This window comes from Zootoca vivipara, chromosome 2, assembly GCF_965207765.1.
Source record: "Zootoca vivipara chromosome 2, rZooViv2.hap1.1, whole genome shotgun sequence".
NCBI lineage: Eukaryota > Metazoa > Chordata > Lepidosauria > Squamata > Lacertidae > Zootoca > Zootoca vivipara.
Window position 1 is genome coordinate 20,394,653 of NC_142584.1, and position 26,585 is coordinate 20,421,237.

The following is a 26,585-nucleotide window of genomic DNA, read 5'->3' on the forward strand; positions in this document are numbered from 1 at the left end:
TGCTTTGCATGCAAAATGCCCCAGTCCCTGACATCTACAGGGGGCTTGAAAAGACTCCTCGCCTGAAAAACCCTGGAGAGCCACAGTGTGTCAGTGTAGACAACACTGAGCTTAGGTAGAATCATTCTGACTCAGTATGCAGCAGCTTCCTGTGTGGCCCCCACACCAATTCCACATAACCGTTCGGCCTCACTGTATCACTGGAAATGGGACAGCACCCTACATTCAGGAATGCCAACTTGAACAAAATATGGGGGAGCCAGGTAAGCCTTGTCCTGCCTAATCAATTGCCTAATTGGTGCCTAAGAGTTGGCTTTATGCCTGCATTGCACCTCAGGCTGAATATGACACATGCACACCTGTTCCACAATGGAGGGAAATGACTGCAAAAGTTCAGGAGGAATGGCTAGGCTGGGGAGCTGCCACTTCTGCTGCCCCCACAACCCCCAGGACCTACTGCCTACTTCATAAGAGGACCTTGACTGATACCTTGAACTAGATGATGATGATGATGATGATGATGATGATGATGATGATGATAATGATATTTTATTATTATTTATACCCCACCCATCTGGCTGGGTTTCCCCAGCCACTCTAGGAGGCTTCCAACAAAATATAAAAATATAATAGTCCTTCAGATATTAAAAGCTTCCCTAAACAGGGCTGCCTTCAGATGTCTTTTAAAAGTCTGGTAGTTGTTTTCCCCGTTGACATCTGATGGGAGGGTGTTCCACAGGGTGGATGCCACTACTGAGAAGGCCCTCTGCCTGGTTCCCTGTAACCTCATATTTCGCAGTGAGGGAACTGCCAGAAGGCTATCAGAGCTGGGCCTCAGCGTCAGGGTAGAATGATGGGGGTGGAGACGCTCCTTCAGGTATACTGGGTCGAGGCTGCTTAGGGCTTTAAAGGTCAGCACCAACACTTTGAATTGTGCTCGGAAACCTACTGGGAGCCAATGTAGGTCTTTCAAGACTGGTGTTATGTGGTCTTGGCAGCCGCTCCCAGTCACCAGTCTAGCTGCCGCATTCTGGATTAGTTGTAGTTTCCGGTTCACCTTCAAAGGTAGCCTGACCAAGCTATAAGGCAGTGTTTCTCAAATTTGGGTCCCCAGCTGTTGTTGGATTACAACTCTCATCACCCCTGTGGTTCTGCTAGCTAGGGATAATGGGAGTTGTAGTCCAGCAACTCCAGCCACTGCCCACCTGACTTGACTGAGCAGGAGCCTGCAGGATGTGTAGAAGTTGGTCGAGGATAGTGTGGAATCACAGAATTGTAGAGTTGGAAGGGACCACAAGGGCCATCCAGTCCAGCCCCCTGCATTGCAAAAAGAAGCAAGTGGCCCTGTATGGGAATCAAACCTGCAATCTTGGTGTTATCAGGCTTGTGGGATATTGAGCTGCCCAAATGAAACCTATATCTTAAATCTGTCACAGCAGACAGCAGATGTTTAAAGTGCTTCTTAAGTTCTTCTCGAGAAGAAGGTGATGCTTTTGCACAGGAGAAACTCTTGGCTGCTTTCGTTCTCTGCATATATTGCAAGAGCTGCATTCTTGTTATTCCATCTGTCAGAGCATGGCCTGGGGCTGGAGAAGGATGGATAGAAATTTGGCCCCGAGAGGAAGTTTCAGTGTAGAAACTTTGCAAAGACACGTGCTGCCTTTCCATAGTAAATACAAATGCAGAAAGCAGCCCCCAACCCCTCCCTGCCCATACTACCGTGTGAAGAAAATCCATGAAACGGGCACAGTCAGATTGTCTGATAAACAGCGACCCATCTGCTGCGTTTGGAAAGTGTGTCACACAGCAAATCACGGAGAAGACAGCCAAGCCCAGATGCACAAGCACCTTGTTGGGGACGGTGAGGAATAACATCCTCTCTTTTATGTGTGTCAGTCGCTGCTGTTACGTAATTATCCAGGGAGATTTCTCAAGCCCCCGGCAACTGGAGGTGAAGCTCGTACACCCACGCGGTGTATGTTAAAAGTCCTGTGCTCTGAAAAAATCTAGTGATGTGTTCCTAGAATAATAAGCACCCTGATATTTGGGGTCACTTCTAGCACGAGCGGGAGATGTTCTAATCTCTGAGTGCTCTCCTAATGAGGAGCTGAGGTGGTCTGCTTGTTAAGACAAAAGAGAGTGAGACTTGCACTGAATGCTCCATTCTCTTGGGGACTCACATAATAATAAGAAGAAATAGGGAAGGGGGGGGGGAAGGTAAGTAATTGCAAGACACTTGTTATTGGTCTTCTCCGCTGCATTCTCTTCTCCAACACCTTTGATTAAAAGGAAGACAAAATACTGTATGTAATTAAGGTCCTCCTTGGTCCACGTTCTGGTAAGATTCAGGTTGGACTACAGAAATGCACTCTGCATGGGAATGCAGTTAGCGGGGCAGAATATCACCACCATGCAATGCCACTGCAGAAAGACTAGTAATTGTGCCCCTGAAGGACCAGATGCACAGTCTGGGGGTCATTTTGGACGCACAGCTGTCCATGGAGGCACAGGTCAATTCTGTGTCCAGGGCAGCTGTCTTCAAGCTCCATCTGGTACGCCTCTACCTGTGCACTGTCTTGCCAGAGTTGTACATGCCCTGGCTATCTTCCGCTTGGACTACTGCAATGCGCTCTATGTGGGGCTAACTTTGAAGGTGAACCAGAAACTACAACTAATCCAGAATGCGGCAGCTAGACTGGTGACTGGGAGCGGCTGCCGAGACCACATAACACCAGTCCTGAAAGACCTATGTTGGCTTCCAGTACATTTCCAAGCACAATTCAAAGTGTTGGCACTGACCTTTAAGGCCCTAAACAGCTTTGGCCCCATATATCTGAAGGAGCTTCTCCACCTCTGTCATCCAGCCCTGATACTGAGCTCTAGCTCCAAGGGCTTTCCGGTGGTTCCCGCACTGCAAGAAATGAGGTTACAGGGAACCAAGAAGAGGACCTTCTCAGCTGTGGCGCCCTCTCTGTGGAACGCCCTCCCACCAGATGTCAAGGAGATGAGCAACCAGACAACCCTTAGATGGGAAGCTTTTTTAATGTGTAATGTTTTATTATGTTTTTGTATGTGCTGGAAGCCACTCAGAGTGGTTGGGACATCCCAGTCAGATGGGCAGGGTATAACAACAACAACAACAACAACAACAACAACAATAATAATTGCTGCCAGTTAGCTCCTGGGCTGAATTCAGTGCATTAGTGATGGTATGCAAAGCCTTATACAGCTCGAGACCAGGATACCCAAATGATCCCCTCACTCCCTACAAACCCAGCTAGCTAATCACTGAGGGCTGATCACCCAACTGATGCAGGAAAGGGCTGTCTGAAGATACAATCTCCTCAGGTAGCCTTTGCTACAGGGAGAGGATTTTTATTGTGGTGACACCTGCCCTTTGGACCCCCGCCTCCCATTACTTATGAGACAGGCACCATCTTTATTGCCTTTTCTCGAATGTATCGGATACCTTCCTCTTCCAACAAGCCTTTTAACTGGAGATTTCTATTCCTAGCTTTTAATCTTCATTGGCCTACAGAAATTGTGCTTTCTTCTATTGTTAACTCGCTTTGAGGCGTTCCGTGGGAAGCGATTCATCAGTAAAATGAATAAATGATGACCTACCTGCTGCAACAAAAAGAATCCCAGCGCTGAGGATAATGTTGTTCTTGCTGCTATAAATCCTCCCAGCTCCGATGCAGAGCCCTCCCAGCAACAGTAATACTGTGCTTAGAATCGGAAACACGCTGGAGGCCCGGACAATACCTGAGACCCGGGGAGGAGAGAAATGAAAAAGCACAAGAGATGATTTATCAACTTGTTGTTTCCTTACAGCAAAAAAAGAAGGAGGAGGAGGAGGAGGAGGAGGAGGAGGAGGAGGAGGAGAAGAAGAAGAAGAAGAAGAAGAAGAAGAAGAAGAAGAAGAAGAAGAAGAAGAGGAGGAGGAGGAGCTTTTGTGGCAATTGGAAATGTTAACAGCTATCCCTGTGGACCATTTATTTGTAATTAAGATTCATAACCCACCCTTTAAACTTATTGCCAAGGCAACCAAAGACAAGATATTAAACACACCTTGAAACACTGACTACCTTAAAATAAGCTGCAAATGGCAAATCTGCAAAAGAAGCGTTAGAAATGATGTTGAAAGAATTCACAGAAGACGCATCAACAGAAATTATGTCTGATACAGTATTTGGATAAACATGGTCCTTTGAGGGGAACGACTAGGGTAACAAGCGGGGAGTCTCCACAAGGGCAAATGCGCCTCCCCTTTAGTTTTTCTAATGTGCTCTGTCATTTCTGCCGGAAAATTTGGGGTCATTACCATAATCAGCTTTCCAAAGCTGCCTTGTGTGGAAACATATTCTGGCAAGCTACCAGCTAGAGAGGTTATAAAGAATAACCCACAAATTAATGCAGGGAAGAGGCATGAAAAATGTATGAGCATTTTTTTGACTGGGTAATGCAAAAACGCACTGTGAGCTGCCACTTGATACATGTGAATGTAGATAATCAAGCTCGCTGACTATATGACAGCTGTCCTGGAATCTCCCTGCACCCTCTCTATTCATCTCCTCCGCAAAAGTAACAAAGCCAGAACACCTTGGGCTTGAAGATGCAAAAAGAGCATTTGGTGCATGTGCATATTTTGTGCGCCCCCCCCCCTGCTCCAGTTCCTTTCTGAACCGTAACTGGGATCACCTGTTCCTCAGTTGTTGCACGGTCCATACTTACACAGATTCGTTTTGTTCTCTCCTGTATAATTCTATCCAGTCTCTTATTTCGGTGTTTTACTTTTAAGGCCAGATCCTTTCTGCCTCAGTGAATTGCACAACAGAAGCACAGACCCTCCAAATGCCCTGATTTTCCAGGGGCAGTCTTGGAATTATGAAAGCCGTCCCAGCTTCGGATTTGATCCTGGAATATGCCTATTTTCCTCTGCTGAGCTTGGTAAAGGGGATGACCTGGCCCTGCGAGGGAACCTCCTTGTTGCCTCTCCTTGGCCACTGCTGCTGGCCTCCTCCCTTGGGCAGCTTGTAGCGGCTACTAGAGAGCAGGCAAAGAGCAGGAGAGGAGGCTGCTGCTGAGGCCCAGCCCCACATGACACGCTGGCTCTGTGGGGCAGGAACACCCTTAGCAGGAAGGAAGGAGGAATGGAGTGGAGCAATGTGGCGGAATAGTGCCTGATGATGATTCCGGTTCAACATGGGTTAACCTCCCATGATAGGCAGGTGTTCCCTGGGAGGTGGAGCTAGTCGGCATTCTAAATGAAGGGGGAACAACCGTTGAAAGGCAGTTGGGGGTTGGCAGTTGGGGAGTGGAGGGTTAGAGAGGGAGCAGGAGGTTAGGTTCGGGTGGATGGGAAGAAAGGTTATAACCGTTATTATCAAGATGCAGGAGATGTATTAACAAGTCTGTATTATATGAAAAGAAGATATGCACTTTTAAGAGCCAGAGAAATCCATGTTTTCAAGTTAAATAATAAAGTTAAATGTGTCTAAACGTTCGTGGACTCGGGCAGTGTCTCAGTACCTTCAGAGGTGTGACTAAGAGGCGAGAACAAAGCTTTCCTGTGGAAGAGGAAACTGTTTGCTCTTTCTCCTGTCATACAAAGGGCTGGTTAGTGAAGCCTAGGGAGCCACATAGTTGCCTAAGGGAGAGGCAAATTGTAGCAGTAGGGATCCATGGGAGGGAGACCCCACTGGTGGCAATAGGTTTCGAACGCAGAGCCCTGAGGTACCCTGGAGTCAAGTCCAATTTGGACACTGGAGGTTTACTCCCGTTTGTATAGAAGCACAGGGAGAGCCTCTGTTGTTAAAGCAGTGAGGGGTGGGAAACGGGGAATCCCTCACAAGCGGAGCATCAGGAGTCTTGATTTTTAAAAAATGCTTTGTGAGTTCGCATTGAATATTGCCCCTTTCTATTCGTCAGGACAGTGGAGAGCATGTGTGCTGTGTCCCGTTGGTGAAGCACTGGTGGCACACTCACCCTTCTTTTGATAGGAAATTGCTCTGTGGTGGCAGTGGGAGGGGGGGACCAGGACCACAAAGAATGGGAGGTTGAGGGGCATCGGTTGCAGGGGAGTGAGAAATGTCCCTGTTTTCATCTGAGGCATGTTGGAGGATGTGGAAGCATGAGGACGGAGTGTGCGTGTGTTTGGAGGCATTTTGGTGCACTCTGGCACTTGTCACTGTCGTCCGTGTGCGGTTTAGTCATGCTGGCCATATGACCCCAGAAGACTGTCTGTGGACAAACTCTGCCTCCCTCGGCCTGAAAAGCGAGACGAGCGACGCAGCCCCCTAGTCGCCTTTGACTGGATTTAACTGTCCAGGGGTCCTTTACCTTTACCTGCTCAAAGGGTGGAAGCAAAAGGAAATGGAGATGGCTGAAGAGGAGGAGTGAGTCAAGATACAGGCAAAGAAGGAGGGAGGGAGAATGAGAATGTATTTGTGTGCGGGTGAGAGAGAGAATGAATTGCAGTGAGGATTGCTGATACAGGAAAAGGTGGCAGAGGGCAAGACAGCATCCTTTGAAGGATGAGAGAAAATATATCTCAAGCCTAGGAATGGGACCATAACAAGAGGGATCAATACTCCTGAGGATATTCTGCCGCTTTTTCACAGCGTTCTTTTGCATGGATTTTACCATGGGGCAATTGAATAATAGAATCATAGAGTTGGAAGAGACCACAAGGGCCATCCAGTCCAACCCCCTGACAAGCAGGAAACACCATCAAAGCATTCCAGACAGATGGCTGTCAATTGGAATCTTTGTGTGTGTTATCTGAAGGGCAAGCTGTACTTATCCCGGTAAATGCTCACTGGTTTTCAGGTGAAGTACATCAGTGGAAGATGCACAGCTACCCGGAGGCTAAGCCACACTCATATCTTGGCTCTGCAACGGGGGTGGAAATGTATTGGGCACACAAGGCCCAAGGGTACCACAAAATGGCTGAAAATGGCCTTGGGTTAGCTTGGCTACAGGGCTATTTTATGCCTTGTTCGTTATGTAGAAAGATGGCAACTGCTGTGTATGATAATACTAATGATAATTCTGTTGACCCTCTGGTAGCAACACAGCGGGATATGCATGTTAAGGGATATCATAGATATTTAGCTACACCTGCCATGGTGAGGGACACAGAGACTGAAATCTACAAAGGGCCACCAGAATTAAGATTCTACAGGTGATATATTTTCTAAATACAGCATGGCTGTATTTAAATATTGTAAATGGTCAAACATCCTAAGAGGAAGCAGCCTGGTGATCTGCTATACGTTGGTTTTGTGTCTGAATATTGCATTATAATCAGGTTGTCTGTCAACCAGAGAACCCTTAGGCCTCATATTCATGACCCAAAGCAAATACCCGACGTGTCGCTTGCATAAACGGATTAACGGTGGTGGAGATTTCATTTGAAACAAGTCTGCTGGGGCTGTGGTTTTCTTATCACCAGTGGTATTAGACAATTGCATTGGCCGGGGTAAACCTTCCTACGGATAGTGTGAGAGATACACCGTTGCTTTCTACTACTAATAACGGTTGGGATGCTCAACCATGTTTAATATTCCTGTCATATCGAAATTGTCCTGAAGGATGGAGTTAAGGGCCCCCGAAGTATTATAACGGCTGTCAAAACATTTGTGCAAGAGATGGAAATCAGAATTGTGAGCCTCCGGGCAATCCTGTTTAACTGTTTTAATCTTTGTGCAGCACCTAGAGGTTTTAGGTACTTAATAAATATAATAACAGTAGTAATTGCTTTCTGGTTGTGACTCTGTGTGCGGCACCTACATAATTATGAGAAAAATAAAAGTCCAGGATGCAACAGGAGTGTGTCCAAGTACTAGGAGTGAGTGGGGACAGAGGATTTGTGAGCGCTGATGTAAAATTCTGAACCCTGATCTTGATTGAATCTTATAGTAATTCAATCTTTTGAGTCTGTCTACATCAGCTCACAAGTAACTGAGATGTGTGGCACTGACATGTTTCTCCTTACTGGTAATAAAATGTCAAAACACCAGAAAATGTAAAGAGAGCCCTTCCTCCTCCATTCCTCCTCCTTGCAAACATTTTAGAATCACTTATTCATTATGCCTCTTGGGAAGAGGGTACAGAAACACGGAGCTGTGTCCCTGTTCTGCAAGCAACCCATAGCGCCTGCAGTTGAAATGCTCCAGTTTTCCATGGGGATGATGAGGGCCACAACCACCACGACTGGGGTCCCCCCCATCCTGGTTTGCAGTTCTTGCTTGTGTACGCATGGGGGGGGGGATGCATATTACCGACCAACGTCTTCTAAAAACAGCTGCAGGGCAGATATTTTGGTATGTATTGATGGCAATTGACATGGGGTGTGCGTGCAAATCACACTCCAGTAAATGTCCAAATAAAGCTTATGGTGTACATTACACATCTGTGGCAGAATGTGGCAGCTGCACATTCCACTCTGCTTCCAGGCTACAACAAAAAAGGCAAGATGAGCGATCAAGGCTTGCTGAGGCTCGCTCTTTAAAGCCGGTGATAGGCTGGTCACAATTGAAAGAAGATTGTTTTCAGTGTAGCTGCACCTGCTGTATACCACAAACAGTAAACAAACAAGCCCCTGTGTTGCGAAATATGTGTCAGAAATATCAAAAGCAACACGATTCTGATGTCCAACTCTGAACTCTGCTGAACAACTACTGTTTCGTTGAATTCTTCATCAGCCAATTAGTTCAACACTCGTAAGTAGAAAGATATGTTATTTCTTCATTAACCAATCTTTTTTTTCGAATAAATATACATGTGAATAAAAAAACAACACTCTGGAACAGTGCTCATGCGATTATGTAGTCACTGTGACTACGTAATCGCATGAGCACTGTTCCAGAGTGTGTTTTTCATTCGCATGTATATTATATCTATTCGAAAAAAGATTGATTAATGAAGAAATTACAGAATTCAGCAGAGTTCAGAGTTGGACATCAGAATTGGACATTTGCTGATTATACGAAGCTTCACAGCTTGTTCTCCGCTGGGTAAAGTCTGGCACAGTGATTCATTTAAGGACTTTCAGAGACCAGTTTGTTAGTTTTGATGTTTTGAATTATTCCATAAAGTTTTTCACATTGTATGCCACAAAGAAGCTTTTGGCCTCAGTCTCCACGATGTGTCCACTATCATCACTTCTGCTCAGGCTCCTTCAGGTATCACGCTGCAGTCTAATAAGCACAGTGCAACATTGCAATAACATTGGCTAAATCTTTCTGCAGGCAAGGGAATGGAGAGCCATTTGTTTGGAAACAAACCCATCACCAGATGTATTTTGGGCACGAATATATCTTCCTTATGCTCCTGTGCACATACGAACCACAGCTCCACCTGCCACTGGTGGTTTTATTTAGCTAGAAGCATTGATTGATTTTTGCTTAAGATTTTATTGATTTGTTAACCAAAAAAGGGGGGGCAAAGAAAGAAAGAAAGCAAAGAATCATATATGTAAACCATAAAGGGTCGGCACCTGGAAGAACAAAAATACAAAGAAACAGCACAGCTCCAAAGGGATAGTAAATTATTAACTCATAGAAACAAGCATTTTACAAATAATATGGATTTATAAAAATGAAAGAATGTTCCACCTGTGCATTATTCCAGCATTATTAGTTGATTTCGACATGGCATTTAATTGCAGTTGCCCCCAAGAAGTGTTTGAGTTACTCAATACAATACCAGCTGGATCTACACTCAGGGAAAACCCCACTATAAATAAGTCACGAATTAAACTGTTATAACAAAAAAGGGGGGGGACCACCTCTTTGTGTTCTACGCCACCACCTGGTGTTGCATGCTTATAATGCAGTTATAGCATTGTAGCATAGCTAGTGTAGCTGAGTCCACAGATAAAAATCGGTTAAAACAAGAACATTAGAATTCAGTTATACTGCCCGCTGCAATAAAATAAGTCTTCAGTAGGTGTGAGATGTTCAGCGAGGAGAGGGGCTATTTGATCTCAGCTGGAAGGGAGTTCCATAAACCTGAACAGCTATGATTCATGCATCTGAGCCATGGGGGGGGGGGGTGGAGGTTCCCCAACAGTGACTCCTCTAAAGACCTCAGTAATCCGGCAGGGATGTAATGAGTCGGGTGGTTTCTGGCACAAGGTATGACATTATAAGGAGACTGAAATCCACTGATCAGTGTTCAGGGCAGGCATAGGCAAACTCGGCCCTCCAGATGTTTTGGGACTACAACTCCCATCATCCCTAGCTAACAGGACCAGTGGTCAGGGATGATGGGAACTAAGTCTGGTCTAGGGCCAATAGGAGATCTTCTCCCATCACAAATAGCCAAGTCCATGGGGTGGGAGCATTCTGATTCGGAACACAGTGGAGCAAATGGTTAAACCCCTCTCTGCCCCACAACATGGTTGCCTCCCCTCATTTAGCTATTCAGTGTATAAAAAGCCTACAAAGATCAAACTATGCGGCATATGTTTAAGTATGTGAGACAGATGTCACACCCAGTTTGGCCCTCAGAGATAATAGTGGAATGACTATGCTGTAGAAAATAATTATTTCATAAAACTGTATTTTGATTATTCCATTTTTGTTTTAATATGTGGCCTAGCTAAACTAAAAGGACCTGCTCCTGCCTTTTTGCAGTACAGAACTAGCTGCTTTTAGGTACTGCGCATAGTGAATGTCTGTTCCAGTACACTGAAGAGAATAATCTGTTAGAATCTATGGTGGCCATTGTGTGCCTGGAAAGAGAATCAGCTTGGCGTGCAGTTGTGATTCATCTTGAATTGTTTTGTAGATGGATGAAAGAGGACATTGGAAGACCTTTAAACGAACAGGAAAATGAGTCTTTTAATGCCTCTTATCTTACTGCTTTTAAGCTTTCTGAAGAAACTACCATCTTTCTCTAGCAAATATCAAAACTTGATTATTTGATGGTGCAGCTTTTTGCTCCTATTACTAAAATTAAAATTTACTCTCAGCTGACCTTGCATCAGTTGGACTTGAGTCTGGATGTTTTGTAGGAAAGGCAAGTGTTCTCCCATTGTGCAATATGTGCACTATATCAACTGGCATGGGGGAAAAAAGAGAATATTAGAGTTAGGGAATCTCTAATTTTCTAAACGTATTTTTCCCCCTGTTTCAAAAGAATAATCTTTTTGGTTGTACTTAAGTGGCAGTTCTTACTGCAGTTATTGAATGGAACATGTGGAACTTAATAGGATATCTGCAGGCAGGAGAGTTTGTTATTTTTCCGCTTTTGTCCTATTCTTTCATCTTGAATTTGGAAGACTCTTGAGTGATTTGAAAGCATAATGAAAGCACATGGTTCTATTTTTCAGCATTCATAAGGACTAGTGGCCCAAGGCCAAACTGGTTGCTGATCTGTGTGCTATATGTCTCTTCACCTCAATATCCTCAATTTTATGACACAGCATGTTATTCCCTTCATATCATTGCCCATACACTTATATCCTCAGATCCAAGCAAGACAGAAAATGACCATTATATATATATATATTTGATTAGCATCTTACTCTCATTATTAAACTTGAATTAGAAAGGAACAAATAAACAGGACTGCATTTCACCATTCACACAAGCTTAAGCAGCTAAGGAGACGGAATAGATTATTTGTCAACTGTCTTAACTTGGATACACAATTAGAGTTGTACCAATTTATGTGACCATCTTTCAGTTTCATTGTCTATTCTCCCCCTCCTTCCAAATGCTTTTGGTGCTCTCTTGGGGCATTGGTATTAAGGAAGCTATAACTATCTTATACAATTAGCTGGAAAAAAAGGAAAAAAAAACTGCTACCAACTGTTAAGTGCCACTTCCTTTCCTCCTACCTTATGCATAAAAAGTCGAGCTTCTAGGGTGTTGTGGAATGCTCACAAACATTCTAACTTCTCCAGGTGAAGCTGTCGGTGGCAGAATGCTGAAAAAATATTTAGCAAATCTGTGCGGGAAGTGAAAAATCAGTTTGGCCCGGAAAATAACTTGCCATGTGGAAGAAAGGATTTGAGGGAAAGAAGGATGGTGGGAGCAGAAACTTGGGAGGAAATAGTAGGCGCAAAGAATGCTACTATGAACTCAGGGAGATATTTCGGGGGGGGGACTTCATACAAGGGCAAGAGGGAAATCTGGGGACCAGACTAAACAGGTAGCATTATGTGGGGAGAGACAGAGGTAGTAGTGATGGGGGAATGATGAGTATTGTTCTAAATTTGTTGGCATCCATCTGTCTCAAGAGACAATGGAGTGCACCTCCAGGGGTGAAGCCCTGAAGTGACCTCCCCAGGGTGCAAGCCTGGGCAGTGTTTATGGAGCTCCTGGGCTGCCCAGGCAACAAGACCTCCCTCTCGGCCTCACTGATATGGTTCAAAGGAAAGCAGTGCAATACGTTTGGCACCAGCTTGGCTGCAGGAGTTGCTGGAAGGAGACGTATCAGACACCATCCAACCGTCTTAGGGACTCCACTCTGGATTTGTGTAGGGCAGGCATCCCCAAACTTTGGCCCTCCAGATGTTTTGGACTACAATTCCCATCTTCCCTAACCACTGGTTCTGTTAGCTAGGGATCATGTGAGTTGTAGGCCAAAACATCTGGAGGGCCGCAGTTTGGGGATGCCTGGTGTAGGGTTTACTCCTTAGCCTTTTCTTTACCTGAAGATGTGCCACAATGCAGAGGAGGTTTAGGCATACCTGCCAAGTCCTGGACTGCAGAATCTGGGACTGGCAGCCACTGCGTAGACGCAACTTCCGGTGTCGCTTTGCCCATCTATGGGCACCGAAAATGGCCGGTGCTGGCTTCGAAAGTTGCATCTACGCATGTCCGGAAGTGCGCAGACACAACTTCCGGTGTCACTCTGCCCATCTATGGGCACCAAAAATGGCTGCTGCCGACACCGGAAGTTGCGTCTACGCACTTCCGGACATGCGTAGATGCGACTTTCGAAGCCGGCGCCGGCCATTTTCGGTGCCCATAGATGGGCAAATCAGGGAAAAAAATGGCTGCCGGCAGGAGAATATAAGGGAGAATAACGGGAGACGCCATGATACAGGGGACCGCCGGGAAAAGGTAAGGAAAAACGGGGGTTTCCCGGGGAAAATGGGGTACTTGGCAGCTATGGGTTTAGGGTCAGTTTTCCTTCTCCTAGATGACCTACCTTCCCGGGTTGATGAGCCCCATTTGCCCCTTGTTTAAAACTAGCCAGGCTAATATTAGGTTTCATGTCTCCAAGTTATTGAAATCCTATTCCCATTCAGTGCTATGGGCATCTGGGAAAAGTCCAACAATTTAGAACTATTCCTTTATGTCAGTGTATAAAACTGATTTAAGATGAAGTTAGAACGGCAACGATTAATATGCTGGATATTTCACTTACGGAGAAGGTATTCAGAGCTGTCATGATCATAATCATTGTCTTCAGGGAAGTGGTTAATTCGAAAACAGTGTCCTTTATATATCCCTGGAAAAGAAGAAAAACACAAAAGAAACAGATTGGAGTTTGCTTAGATGAGGCCCGCCTCATGCCTGCCCTGTCCCCTGCTAAACAAACCAAGGGGAGTTAAAGCTTGCATAAAATGGTTCCTGTGAGGCTGGGATCTTGGGCTGAATTAGTCCATCATGACACCTACATATTCCACGGGGAAGGGAGGATGCAATTTCTGAGAGTAGCTCTGTCTTTTTCATCCAGATCTAGTTCTGCTTTCACATTTCGTTTCCTTTCCTTTTTACGCTCCTGCTTTCACATTGTTAACTGCATCTCTTGGATTTGCATAACTAGGGAGAGTGGGGAAATTGAATGCAGTTCACATTTAAATGCAAAGTTACAGGATCTGCACTTTCCAAATCAATATGAGAACTCAAGGACCTCCAACCTTTGAATTTAGGGTAAAGCGTGCAATAATAAAAATGCATATATTAGTGAAAACAACATACAAAAACATGTTACATAAGCGTGAAAGTTTGTGTAAAACTGTACCTTAGGCAAGATTGCATACTAAAATGCTGTTGAATTTTCAGGAGGCCTTTATAAAACAAAACAAAACTGATGTAGAAATGTTGAGAGGCCTCCACTCCACTCCTTCGATGAGTGCACTCCCTATGGAGCAACTGCGAGGCCACTGGAAGCCATTTTCAATTAACTGCAGTTAGCATTGAGCCCAAACCCTAAACTGTGGTTAATTATAACTACCGGTATGCTTTATTGAAAGCCAGCTTCATAAGTTTGCAGCTGGTTTGTTTCAGTAAACCATAGTTCAGAGTGAACACAATTTAGGAAAGGGTCTGATAAGCCTGAGGCTTGTTCATGTAACTATAAACTGTAGGTCTTTATCATGTTTAAATGGAACCCCATGCACTTCCTTTCAATTACAGAGTTGGATTGAAATATTTAAGCACCTTGGATTGATTCCTATGGCTTTGCAAGCAGAAGGCACCTCACACAATCAATGTTTTATTGAAATCAATAACTTCCCCATCTGCAGCTCCTGGAAAAGAGGAGTCATAGAATCATAGAGTTGGAAGAGACCACAAGGGCCATCCAGAGAATTAGGAGTCCTCCCAGAGAATTGGGAGTCCTCTTGAACAGTGTGGGCTGTCTTGTTGGGGCTGAATGAGAGGGGGGATATCCCCTGAAATCGGGCAAAGGAATCTTGCAGTTGCAGAGCTCTGCTTGTACAATATTTTCCTACCCAATTTCAGGTGATTTCCTCTTCTCATCGCAAACCACATAACAGCACAGTCCACACCATTCAGGAAGATCCTCTCCAACCCACTGAGGAGCTTCTCAGGGAGTGGTGGGGCTGCAGAGGGGGCGGAGGGAAGGAGAAAATTTGGTTGGGCAAGCTGCCTTCCACTCTTGCAGTCATTAGATTTCAATCCACTAATTTTCTTTCTGTTGTTATGTCAGATAACGTACAAGCTGAAGCTTAAAACTGAGCATGTGACTTCATTCTGGCGATTCACCAAGAAGACTAACTGTGATCTGAAAGAGGTCTCGCTTATGCGGATGCAAAAATGCTGGGATTCCTTTGCATCTGATCCTCACAAGACAAGAAATACAGCCCTGTGCTGTTACAAGCTTGCTTGCTGCTCCCCCAGTCAGCTTGTCCCTTGGGCTCTGAGATTAGTGGGTTGATCAATCGGTGCTGAAGGAAGAGGGCTGCCAGACAGTGTACATGTGCAGCCTGCAGATGCTGGTGACATGATTGTGGAAATTGTCAGGGGGTGAACAAAGCACAGCAGTGAGAAGAACGACAAGCGTTTGCGAGTTACCGACAATATCTGTTCTTGCTGTGTTTGTAATTCTAATATTTGATGGAGTGCAGAATGGAAATGTTATCTTAATTTCTTATTTTTCCAGCAAGTTTCGCCATTTCTGCATAGTCCATAAGTTTCTGTATCCATTCTTCTTTCGCTAGGACTACTTCTTTCCATTTTTCAGCAAATAACATTCTTGCCGCTGCAGTTGCATACTACTGTTTAGGTAGTTCTACCCCTATCATTCCTAGAAAAAAATGCTTCTGGTTTTTTTTGTTTTTTTGTTTTATAAATGTTATTTTTAAACATCTCTTTCAATTCATTATATTTTGGTATACAGTTTTTGGTTGGAGAACTGTATCACAAGAAATCCTGAGAAGTGTGAATTTTAAAGCTGTTTTCAGTTCACACATTGTTTCAGGAAGTAGTAATTAGATCGATTCACATTAAAAGACAAAACAGACTGAATTTCCTCCCCATTCATAATGTTATGTAATGCTTTTTCATAACATCACCAAAGCAACATTTACCTGTCACAAAGCATTGTATTATTTTTTCCAACTATGCAAATGTTCTGCTAGGTCAGTTAATGTGTCTAGCAACTCCTAAAACACATCCTCAGTATTTCTACCTCATCATTTCTCTGAAAAAGCATACCATTCTCCAACCAATTTAGCTTATATTGTCTGTGTGCATGTAAACACACACCTGCACAAATACCCCTTTGCCCAGAAAACCTGTTGTGCTTTTTCCCTCCCTTCCTCTTGCTGTTACGACTGTAGTTGAGGTGGCATAACATTTCCACACTGTCCTGAGTTCATGCAGCTGTGCATATTAGTTCCGTAAACTGATTGATGAAAGTTGAAAACTGCAAAGTCTTATTATGACTAAAAACAAAATTCTAGCCTTACGGAATCAAATTCATTCCTGGTGAAAGCAAAAATAGTTTACACACCCTCTCCTAAAAGTGCATCAAACACAACTTCAAATTAATCCTGAATGATGGATTTATCTGACAGGTCAGAGCTGCAATAAAATATTGCAGCATTGAGGGCTCCTGTATATTGCCCTAGTTAGTTATGCCCTGCTCCAAAATAGGCAATTCCATTTCCTCTCCCCTTTGGTTTCCCAGCCTTCTGAGGTCACTTGCTGCTTGCTGGGATGTTTGTGGGTTTCCCACTCTTTAAAAAAACAAACCGTTCTCCTGCAATTCTTGATGTTTCCCTGAACCTTCCAATACATCCCTCTTGTCCGGACAGTGCCATTTGGGCTGCATACACACCAACCTCCTCCGAATATTGGAAATAAGAGGGAACTATGCCTTCGTCTTCTTGATAGAAAAGAACTCGACCTATATGCACATGTGGTTTGGGGTTTTTTTGTTGGGAGTTTTGTTGTTGTTAATTGATATTAGTTTTTTGTATCTTTATTTTTAGATCTTATAATGATTTATGTGGGAATTGCTCAATTACGGTTGTGTGCTATTTGATGTATTTTATTTATTGCTTATGACTACATGGTTTTAATTATGTAAATCTTTTCATGTTGTGGGTGTGGTTTTAGATATGGAAAGGCGGCATACAAATTATGATGGTGATGATGACACAAACCCACAAGTTTCAGAACTTTCAATAATACCAGTTATAATAGATTGTGGGAAGGCCATCGTGTCTGTTGGTTGTCTTGAGGTGTTGACAGTTTTTGTGTGTGTTCTTTCACTAGTAAAACCAATTACACTTGTCATGTCCTCCTACATATTACTGCTATTTCTTTGCATCTGAAAGGGACAGAGGATCATTTCATCTGCCTAGCATTTGCTTGTCTTAAAAATCTCAAGTTGAGAGTGTGATCTGCTGCATATGAACTAAATCCTTTTTATATGTGACCTACTTCGTTTTGTATTCATCATTGTCTTGGGTTGATTCCAGGCAGCCTGAACAGCAGGGTCTTTCTGAGACCTTCATTATCTTTGCTGGAACTTTTGTAAATGCAGTGGTGTTTACTGGGGGTGTTTGCAGTAGATACTTCATTGCCCACCTAGCATGTTGGAACCTTACTTTCCATTTACTGAATACACATCAAGAGACTGCCTATGCAGAAACCCGTCATGGCTCATTGCATGTAATGAGATTATTGATTTTAGGCTCAATCTAAAAGTGAGCACACGCACGATGATTATCCTGTGATAATTCCTCTCAGTAGCTTCCTTGTCGCCCCTGAATTTTAAAATTCCTCTGCACACCTTTTTTTTTTTTAAACAGCTTGTCCTGGGGGTTGGTAAAATGATATTAGAGAAAGGAAAATCCGTGAAAGAAAAAGTGTGCCAGCATTGGTGGTGGGTGGAATCCAACCATATCCCAGAGCAGATTTGGGATGGAAAGCTTTATGGTGCAAATGGAATTCATTCTGCCAGGGGTGTAGCATGAGGGGTGTCAGGGGTGCCATGGCCCTGGGTGCACAATTTTTGAGGGGACACGAACCAGGTGCTCCCGGGCACCCCCAATGCGGCTTGGCACGGGGCTGTGTTGGCCGGCTGGGCTCCCCACTCTGTGTGGGGAGGCAAGCGGCTCAGCACAGCCCCGCTTTGCTCCAATGGGTGTGAGGGCTAGGCTAACACCCACCTGGCACCCCCTGCCCCCCAGTATGTGTGCATGCACATCGCCACTCTGGGCACCAGCAACCGACATTACAACGCTGCATTCTGATCTCATAAAATCCCCGTTATACTACAGTACACTAAACCAGATTTACCAAAGCTCAGAATTCAGCTGTATCTCATCTCTTCTGTTGTCCCATTTATTAGCAAATGCATTCCATGTTGGAATTCTGACCCCAAGCTGCCTGGCCTCCGTTACACGCCCATTTCTAATTCTGATACATTCCATTCTGAGTTCGTCTTTTTCTCCCAGATCTATCAAGTCTTTGAGAAGGGGTTGAGAAGGTTGCCTCCTCTCATTTCAGCTGAATGTTTCCTTGTGAGCCTTTTCTGCCACAAAGGCTCACTGTCAGAAGCTATTATATCTTTACCCCTGTTATCTTTCTCTTCACATCTTTCTTTTCTTTTTATATATATATAAAATGTTTACTTCAAATGCTCTTTAACACCTCACTTTGACTTTGTCCAGGCTGGCTGCATCGTAGCACGGTGGGATGTAGATATGTCTTGCCCCATTTACTGGAAATGAGTTGTAAATTGGCTAATGCTGACAAGGAGGGCTAATCTCTTTTACATATGTACATCCAGGGCTCCTTTTTTCAGCCGGAACTCGCCGGAACTTAGTTCTGGCACCTTTCGGGTGGGTGCCATTGCCATTCTAAGAGAACAAGGGAGGCCATGGTGAGTTCCGGCACCTCTTTTCCTAGAAAAATAACACTGTGTATATCTACTTATTTCATAAATTTTGTTCAGTCCTAGTGTTGTGACATGGGGTTCGTGATTTCAGCTCTCTTGACATAATATGCTGGAGACAGTTCTCTAGTAACACTTCCTTATTCAAGCAAACAAGACTAAGCTCTGAGGAGGACGGGGGACTAGCTAGAAAGGCATACATTTTGGAGGGAACAATATCAGGCAATCACAGTGCTGCCTTTTGGAGGAAACCAATAAGACAGAGGATCCAAATACAGCAGGTTAAAGAACCAATAGTAGCTGTACCTTCTGGAACCAAAAGACAGTTACTTTACCCTAATGCAAATACATAACAATAGTAATACAGATATAAAATCCTTTGACTCAATACACAACACCTAGGAGTCCTTATCTGTCAGGCTACTTAAAGGCCATACATTTAAAAGCACATGAAATAACCCCCCCTCCAAAAAATCATGGGAACTGTAGTTTACCCCTTACAGAGCTACAATTCCCAGCACCACTAACAAACTACAGCCCCCAAGATTATTATTTTTTTTGGGGGGGGGTGTCATGTGCTTTAAACCTATGGCGTGTACACAGCCGAGGTCTACCTGCTCTGCTTGAATGCATTGTTCTCCTCCATTAGTTTTTCTGTTTGTACAGGACAATTATTTGCATGGTTTGGATCAAATGCTTATTAACTATTTTGCTGCACTTTCTTTGCATGAAGTATAAAATTCTCCTCACCAGGCTTTACCAGCTAGCACCTGACTAAATGATCCCTTGGAAACTGGTCAACTTACTCACACTTCCATATCCTGGCAAGGCAAATGTCACCTCTTAATTAAGTTAAATTAAAATGAAATGTATTATATTTATATCCTGCCTTTCTTCCAAGGAGCTCAAGGTGGCAAACATAGTTCTCCTCCTTCCAATTCTGGCCTCGCTGAGAGACAGTGACTGGCGCAAGATCACCAAGTGAGCTTCTTAGCCAGTGGGAATTTGAACCCTGGTCTTCTAAGTCCTGGGCTAACCACCATATCACACCGGTTTATGTATTTCTAATTAAGAATCTAAGGTTTCTGGTGGAGCTTAAAGGAGTTTTGAGTTTATAGTCCATTTTAAAAAAAAATTAAATGTGTAAATCTCAGTTACTGTTGTTACTTTGTCTGGACTAAGATTGTAACTCCATGTTTCACAAGTGCTGTGCCTGCTATCTCAGATGCATGTCTGCTGGATGTGGGTGGTGCTGTGGTCTAAATCACTGAGCCTCTTGGGCTTGCCAATCAGAAGGTCAGCAGTTTGAATCCCAGTGAGGGGGTGAGCTCCTGTTGTTCTGTCCCAGCTCCTGCCAACCTAGCAGTTCGAAAGCACGCCAGTGCAAGTAGATAAATAGGTACCACTGCGACGGGAAGGTAAATGGCGTTTCTGTGCGCTCTGGTTTCCATCACAGTGTTCTGTTGCACCAGAATCAGTTTAGTCACGCTGGCCACATGACCCGGAAAGCTGTCTGTGGACAAACGACGGCTCCCTCGACCTGAAAGCGAGATGAGCACCGCAACCCCATAGTCGCCTTTGACTGGACTTAACCATCCAGGGGTCCTTTACCTTTTACCTTTACCTTTATCTCAGACGCACAACTCTCACAGACATAAAGAGCAACAGGCTACAGCTGAAATCCTACAGACACTTACTTGGGAATAACTTCCACAAAGGTAGCAGCCTTAGTCTGTGTTAGCAAAACAATGAAAAGGCTTGTAGCACCTTACAGGCAAACAGATTTATTATGGCAGCAGCTTGAAATCTTATGCCATAATGAATCTGTTAGTTTTTAAGCTGCCAGCAGCCTTTGTTGTTTGTTCTTGGGGAAAGTCCAACTAATGTAAATAGGGCTCATTTCTGAGTAAACTTGCATAGAGCTGGGCTGCAGATCCATTGCTTAATTACATTCCTGTGCTGTCCTTTGTCCAAGCGGATCCCAGGACAGTGTACAATAATGCCAACAGCAATAACAATAAAACACAAAAAAGTGATACATAATTCACTGTGTTCACGAGTTCCCTGTTCTCTTTAATGCTCTATCAGCTTACGTAGTTGAAGCATGGCAACCTTTTCCTCCAATTGATCTCTATCCCCCTCAATACAAAAAGAAAACACACTAAATTAAAATTAACACTGTTTGATTCAATTGACCCTAAGCAACAGTCACTTAAATAGTGCAAAAACAATATGGCTACAGCCTTGCCCATACTAACCTGCAATTAAGAGCCACTTCACACTTTGAATTTTTATATCGGAAGGATGCTTGAGTTTATGTAGGAAAACATAAATTGCACCATTAATCGTAAAAAAAGCACACGTATGTCTAAATTTTCAAGTTTCTTGCTAATGAACTCCATGGGAGAGACCCAGTCCTTTTCTTGATTGGCAAGCCCATGTTGTTGTTTTTTATGTACTGTATGCAACTGATATTAATACCATTCCATCAATAAAAGCTGGGGGCTTTGGGGACCTGAGTCCTATTGAATTAAGTGAGGCAATCCCCCAAGTAAACATGTTTATGGTTGGGCAGTGAAGTCATTCTCTTACTAAACATGGAATAGCTTTGGGCTGATCCGTATTTGCTGCTTTGACCTAAAAACACAAATCACATTACACTGCTAATGCATGCTTTATCAAAACATTCTTCTTTCTGCAATTGTGCCATGGGCAACCGTGGTTCAGAGTTGGACCAATGTTGCCATAAGCATAATTGCAGAAGGATAGCCTCTTAGTTAACAGGGACTGGCAATGTAATTGATATACGTTCAAAGCAGCTTCACATTTAGAAAGATGCTTGTAATATGTGACAACACCCAAAATGTGATGAGGGTATCCTATTGGCTTGCCATGTTATGCGTGGGCCAACCTTCTCCAATGGTTCATTCCTTTTATGCTTTCATTCTTCAAAGATTGCCTTCAGGATCTTTTGTTATTATATCCCCATTTTAATTGGTCTTTCCTCCCCCTTCTGATTCAACATCTTTTTGTGCTCCCTCCATGCCTATAACTTGATAGGAACTGTTGATACAACAGCTTTTTGTTGATGGAGGAAACACTCTAGTCCCCCTAATACTCCTGGTGTCAGACGGCAGAGGAAACAACCCTCACTGCAGGTTGCCAGGAGCAGATAAGACAAGGAAAAGTCCTTGCCATCTGCTTTTTATTCAATATTTACACAGAGAGGCTTGGAACACAGCCTCTTAGAATAATGGCGTTGTACCAAGTGACTCCCCACCCCCTTTTCCTCCCACTTCCTCATTCGTCATCATCTCCCCTATGAGTGACGCTGAGGGCCCTTTGCTTCTGAGCTCTTTGCTCTACTACTTTCAAGCCTTGCCAGGTTCTGGGAGGGGTGGGTGGGTCTGGAATGCTTTCTAAAGCCACTGTGTCCATCAGCTGTTGCCCTCCTGGTGCTTCTTCCGCCACCGCCTCCTCTCCCTTTATTTCCCAGCTTGTAACTCTTCACTGCTTGGATGGAAAAGATGTATCTATGTTCTTAGATCCAGGAATGGATTGATCTTGATTTCAGTGTCACATTCTGACACTAGGAGAGCCTTATGACTGTGTGGCTTCCAGTACTTAACAAAGCAGACCTAGGATGAACATATCCTTGCATCACAGTTCCAGATACATGAGAATGGCGCCTTCTGCACAGGAGGGCACGTGCTCCATGAATTTGGAAAAATGTAGGAGCTTGGTACCATCACCACAAACTTTATTGCACTAGCCCAGGCATCCCCAAACTGCAGCCCTCCAGATGTTTTGGCCTACAACTCCCATGATCCCTAGCTAACAGGACAAGTGGTCAGGGATGATGGGAATTGTAGTTCAAAACATCTGGAGGGCTGAAGTTTGGGGATGCCTGCACTAGCCAAAGGCCATGGCACCAGCCAAAAACATTGCCAGTCACTCCATATGCAATAAAACCACTGTCAAATTCTTTGTTACATAGGATAAAAAGTAAAATGAGCTTGGTGTTGCTTCACCTGTTTACTGAAAAATATTTGCAGAACAACTAAAAATGCTTTTCCTTTTTTTAAAAAACAACCAAAAACTTTCCAATTTTAAAAATCCATTAAGTAAAAAGCAGGATGAAATTATGGTTTACAAATACTATTTATGCACACCTAGGCACAGAGAAAAATAGTAATTGGTGCTTTCAAATGACCATGAAATAAAAGTTGTGTGTCCTCTCACAATGTTGTGCAATGCTTCGATGTGTCCGGTAAGCAAATTCACAATGGCAGTAAAATGCAATGCAGTACAATACAATTGTACCTTGGTTCTCAAACTCATTCCGTTCTGGAAGTCCGTTCCAAAACCAAAGCGTTCCAAAACCAAGGTGCTCTTTCCCATAGAAAGTAATGCAAAATGGATCCACCCATTCCAGACTCTTAAAAACAACCCCTAAAACAGCAATTATCATGAATTTTACTATCTAACGAGATCATTGATTCATAAAATGAAAGCAATAAACAATGTACTGCAGTCACACAATCAATCAGTAGCTGAACTGGGTTCCACACAGTCACAAAAACAAATTAACCGAAAAAGCCTCAAAAACAAAAATGCAAAATAAATAGCAAAAACAGGCAGACCCCAGCATAACACTCAAAACGGAAGAATGGCACTCAAATTGGAAGCATAACACTAAAAACGGAGCACATTCAGCTTCCGAAAAATGTTCGCAAACTGGAACACTTACCTCCGGGTTTGCAGTCTTTGGGTTCCAAGTTGTTTGAGCATCAAGGCGTTTGAGAACCAAGGTACCACTGTATTCATAACCTTGCTATGTTTAACAGGTGTTGTTAGAGAGCAATAACAAGATGGCTGCATACTGCCTCTGGTATCAGAGGCTGAATGCTTCAGAATACCAGCAGCTGGGGAGCACAAGTAGGGAGAAGGGTGTGGCATTAGCCTCCTGCTTGAAGGCTTCCTGTAGGCATCTGGTTGGCCACTGAGCGAACAGAAAGCTGGATTAAGCCTTTGGGCTGATCCATCAGCACTCTTCTTATATTATGTCCTCAACAGAGAGTCATGGGAGACTGGAATATGCTCTCACTAGTTTCTGAAGGCGGACTTGTTTTATGTCTAATTGCATCCACATTATTATTTTGTGTAGAAGCTGCACCTTCTGCAAGTCTACCAGATATAAGAAAACCCTGAAATATCAAACTGTGGGTAGTCTCCTTGCTTGACGAAGCATCCATATCCTTCGAGTGACAATCCAAGTTTATTTCCATGCTGTCAAACTGTGTCCCGAATCCACTGAGACAGCAGTACTGGAGTTCTCCCTCCCTTTGGGATGGGCTGTCATCCATTTGGTTTCATATCCCCCAGACTCTCATCCTTTCTCTCTCATTAATATGGTGATCACCCATGATCTGATGGGCTTGTCTCTATAGCCTGCATCAAGGCCCATCATTTCTTCAGAAGAAAAGATAAATGAATTGACAGCTGTGTCGTTCCAGAAGTCATCGTTGTTTTCTCTATTCACCAGTCATGGCTTGCCACCTTCTGAAGCGCACAGTGCGCACTGTTACCATACTTTCGCATTCCCTTGTTTTCTTATGTTATCATACATGTCTTGAAGCCATCTGCCTCCACCTCCTGCTTTGCAGCTCAGAGCCAAGCAAAATGTCTCCTTCCGTACATGGCTGCTTGCAGACAGTACTCCGTCCACCCTGACTCCCTGCCCAGCAGCCCGTTCTTAGTGGGATCATGCAACTGCTGCCTGCCAGGATGTACCAAGCTCAGAGTGCACAAGCCACACTTGCGCATTGCCACTATTGGAAGCAATAGCCGCCTGGTGGGTGAGCTCAGAATGCAATGGGAGGAAGTAGTCATAGGTCTTCCCTCTGTCTATGCTGCAATGCTACAACTCTCATTCTTTCAAGTACAGTAGCTAGTACACCTTTTCCAGGAACCACTTCCTAAAATCCTAGAAGTTCAGTCTTCTTACGAAATTATTTTGCGGACTTTGCAAACGAGGTCATCATGGGTCTTCCCAAGGCAAGTCACAGACAGATCCTATATAGAGTTAGGCATGCTTAGGCTTAATGATCCTGAAGCTGAGGCTACAATACTTTGGCCACCCCATGAGAAGAGAAGACTCCCTGGAAAAGACCCTGATGTTGGGAAAGATTGAAGATTGAGGGCACAAGGAGAAGGGGACGACAGAGGATGAGATGGTTGGACAGTGTTCTCGAAGCTACGAACATGAGTTTGACCAAACTGCGGGAGGCAGTGGAAGACAGGAGTGCCTGGTGTGCCATGGTCCATGGGGTCACGAAGAGTCGGACACGACTAAACGACTAAACAACAACAACAGGCTTACTGAAATAAATGAGTGTAAGCACTTTGCTTCTGACTTACAGTAGTTTTCTGTGTATAACACACCCCGTGTATAAGACAACTCCTATTTTTTGGGACTCGAAATTAAGGAAATGGGAGGATTGCCCACAGTTGTTGAGCTTTTTTGGGGGGGGGAGGTTGCCTACAATCGCTCACCCACCTGACCGCCACTGCCAATTGCACGCCTTGCCTCAGACACCAGCCCAATCGCCGCTGACAATCTCCAGCTTGCGGCTGCCACCAATTGCCCATCTATCTACTATCCGTGTAGAAGATGACCCCAAAATTTATCAACACATCATCTTATACACGGAAATATACAGTACTCAAGAGGCAGTGTGAGGGAGGATGGGCCATTAAAAGGGGCATATAATTTTTTCCTAAACAAATACCTAGTTTTAGAGCATTTAGACTTGGTGAAGTATATTTTGGGAAATTACAGATGCTAGATTTTGGAACCTCTGGTTGGGTTCTCTTTTGCTCTGTGTGATGAGCCATCATAAGCTACAGAGCTGAAGGTTTCTCAGTCTAAGATGCCATCTCTTGCTTCTATAGATGCTCAGCCCCCTGTTCCTTGGCAGCCTCTTGAATTTCCTTGGCAATACAGGGATAACCAATGCTTCCTAGCTCAAACTTGGCCTTTGCTTGTCAGTCTTGACTGCAGCTGCTAGACTTGGCTCTTGTGTGGACTTGCTGCATTCTCTGCTCACCTACTTGCTGGATTTCCCTCAGTGCCTGGTCCCAGGGCAACTGGGCCTCTTGATTTCCCTGACTAACTAAGATCCAGCATCATGGCATGTAGTCAGAATAAGGAAACCGCAAATGGTAAAAGCATGCAAAGGGGAAAATATGTAAGGGGTGGGAAAGTTATTTAATATATTCAATAGAACTCTAGAAAATGAGGCTTAAAAATGCATGACCTACTGAAAGAGTTGGTTACAGTTTCAAGTTAGATTATATAGATGTCTCACCTGTGGCAAGTTAGAACACGATTTCTAGAATGGATAACATCTGCTGGATGTCAAAGCAGCACAGCTGAGGATGTCTGTGACATCACAATAACATGGCATTGCCCAGCCAGCTCAACATAGCCCATCCAGGGGAGCAGGCCCACCCCAAGATGCACATGGGGTGTGATGGTGGGAGAGAGAGAGGGGTCGGGGCGACGAGTGCCATCACGCGGGAGGAAGATGCAGCAGGAGGACCAGAGAGAGGAGTGTTGTGACGTCACACGGTTGGGGTGAGGAAGGGGGGCGCTGAGTGGGGGTGGGCCGTGCCCTTGGAAAGGATGAATGGGGCGGGCTGGGGTTTCACCACAGGGGTGAGTGGGGTGGGGGGGACATGCATGGGTGGGGGAGTCTGAAGGTGGGGGGGATGGGGGCGCTGAGTGGGGGAGGTCCGTGCCCTTGGGGAGGATGAATGGGTCAGGGCGGGGTGATTTAACAGAACACGCGTGGTGGGGTTTTTTTAATGATTGCCCCAGCAACGTGTGGCCGGGAACAGCTAGTATATATATATATATATATAAGCATATATATATATATGCTTGCAGTTTGTAACAGACTACC

General features: G+C 44.3%; 1 protein-coding gene and 1 long non-coding RNA gene across 2 annotated transcripts in view; one reads left to right on the forward strand and one right to left on the reverse strand.

Moving 5' to 3' along the window:
• LOC148686762 (uncharacterized) overlaps positions 1–26,585 on the forward strand; it is a 178,026-nt gene that overhangs the window by 39,185 nt on the left and 112,256 nt on the right. The gene's annotated exons all lie outside the window — the stretch shown is intronic.
• The window catches only part of CACNG4 (calcium voltage-gated channel auxiliary subunit gamma 4), an 80,820-nt gene that overhangs the window by 3,720 nt on the left and 50,515 nt on the right, over positions 1–26,585 (reverse strand). The window contains exons 2-3 of the mRNA XM_035104013.3: positions 13,390–13,473; positions 3,625–3,765 (exon numbers count right to left, since the gene is read on the reverse strand). Coding sequence (XP_034959904.1) covers positions 3,625–3,765; positions 13,390–13,473 — 225 coding nt within the window. The remainder of the gene's footprint in view (positions 1–3,624; positions 3,766–13,389; positions 13,474–26,585) is intronic.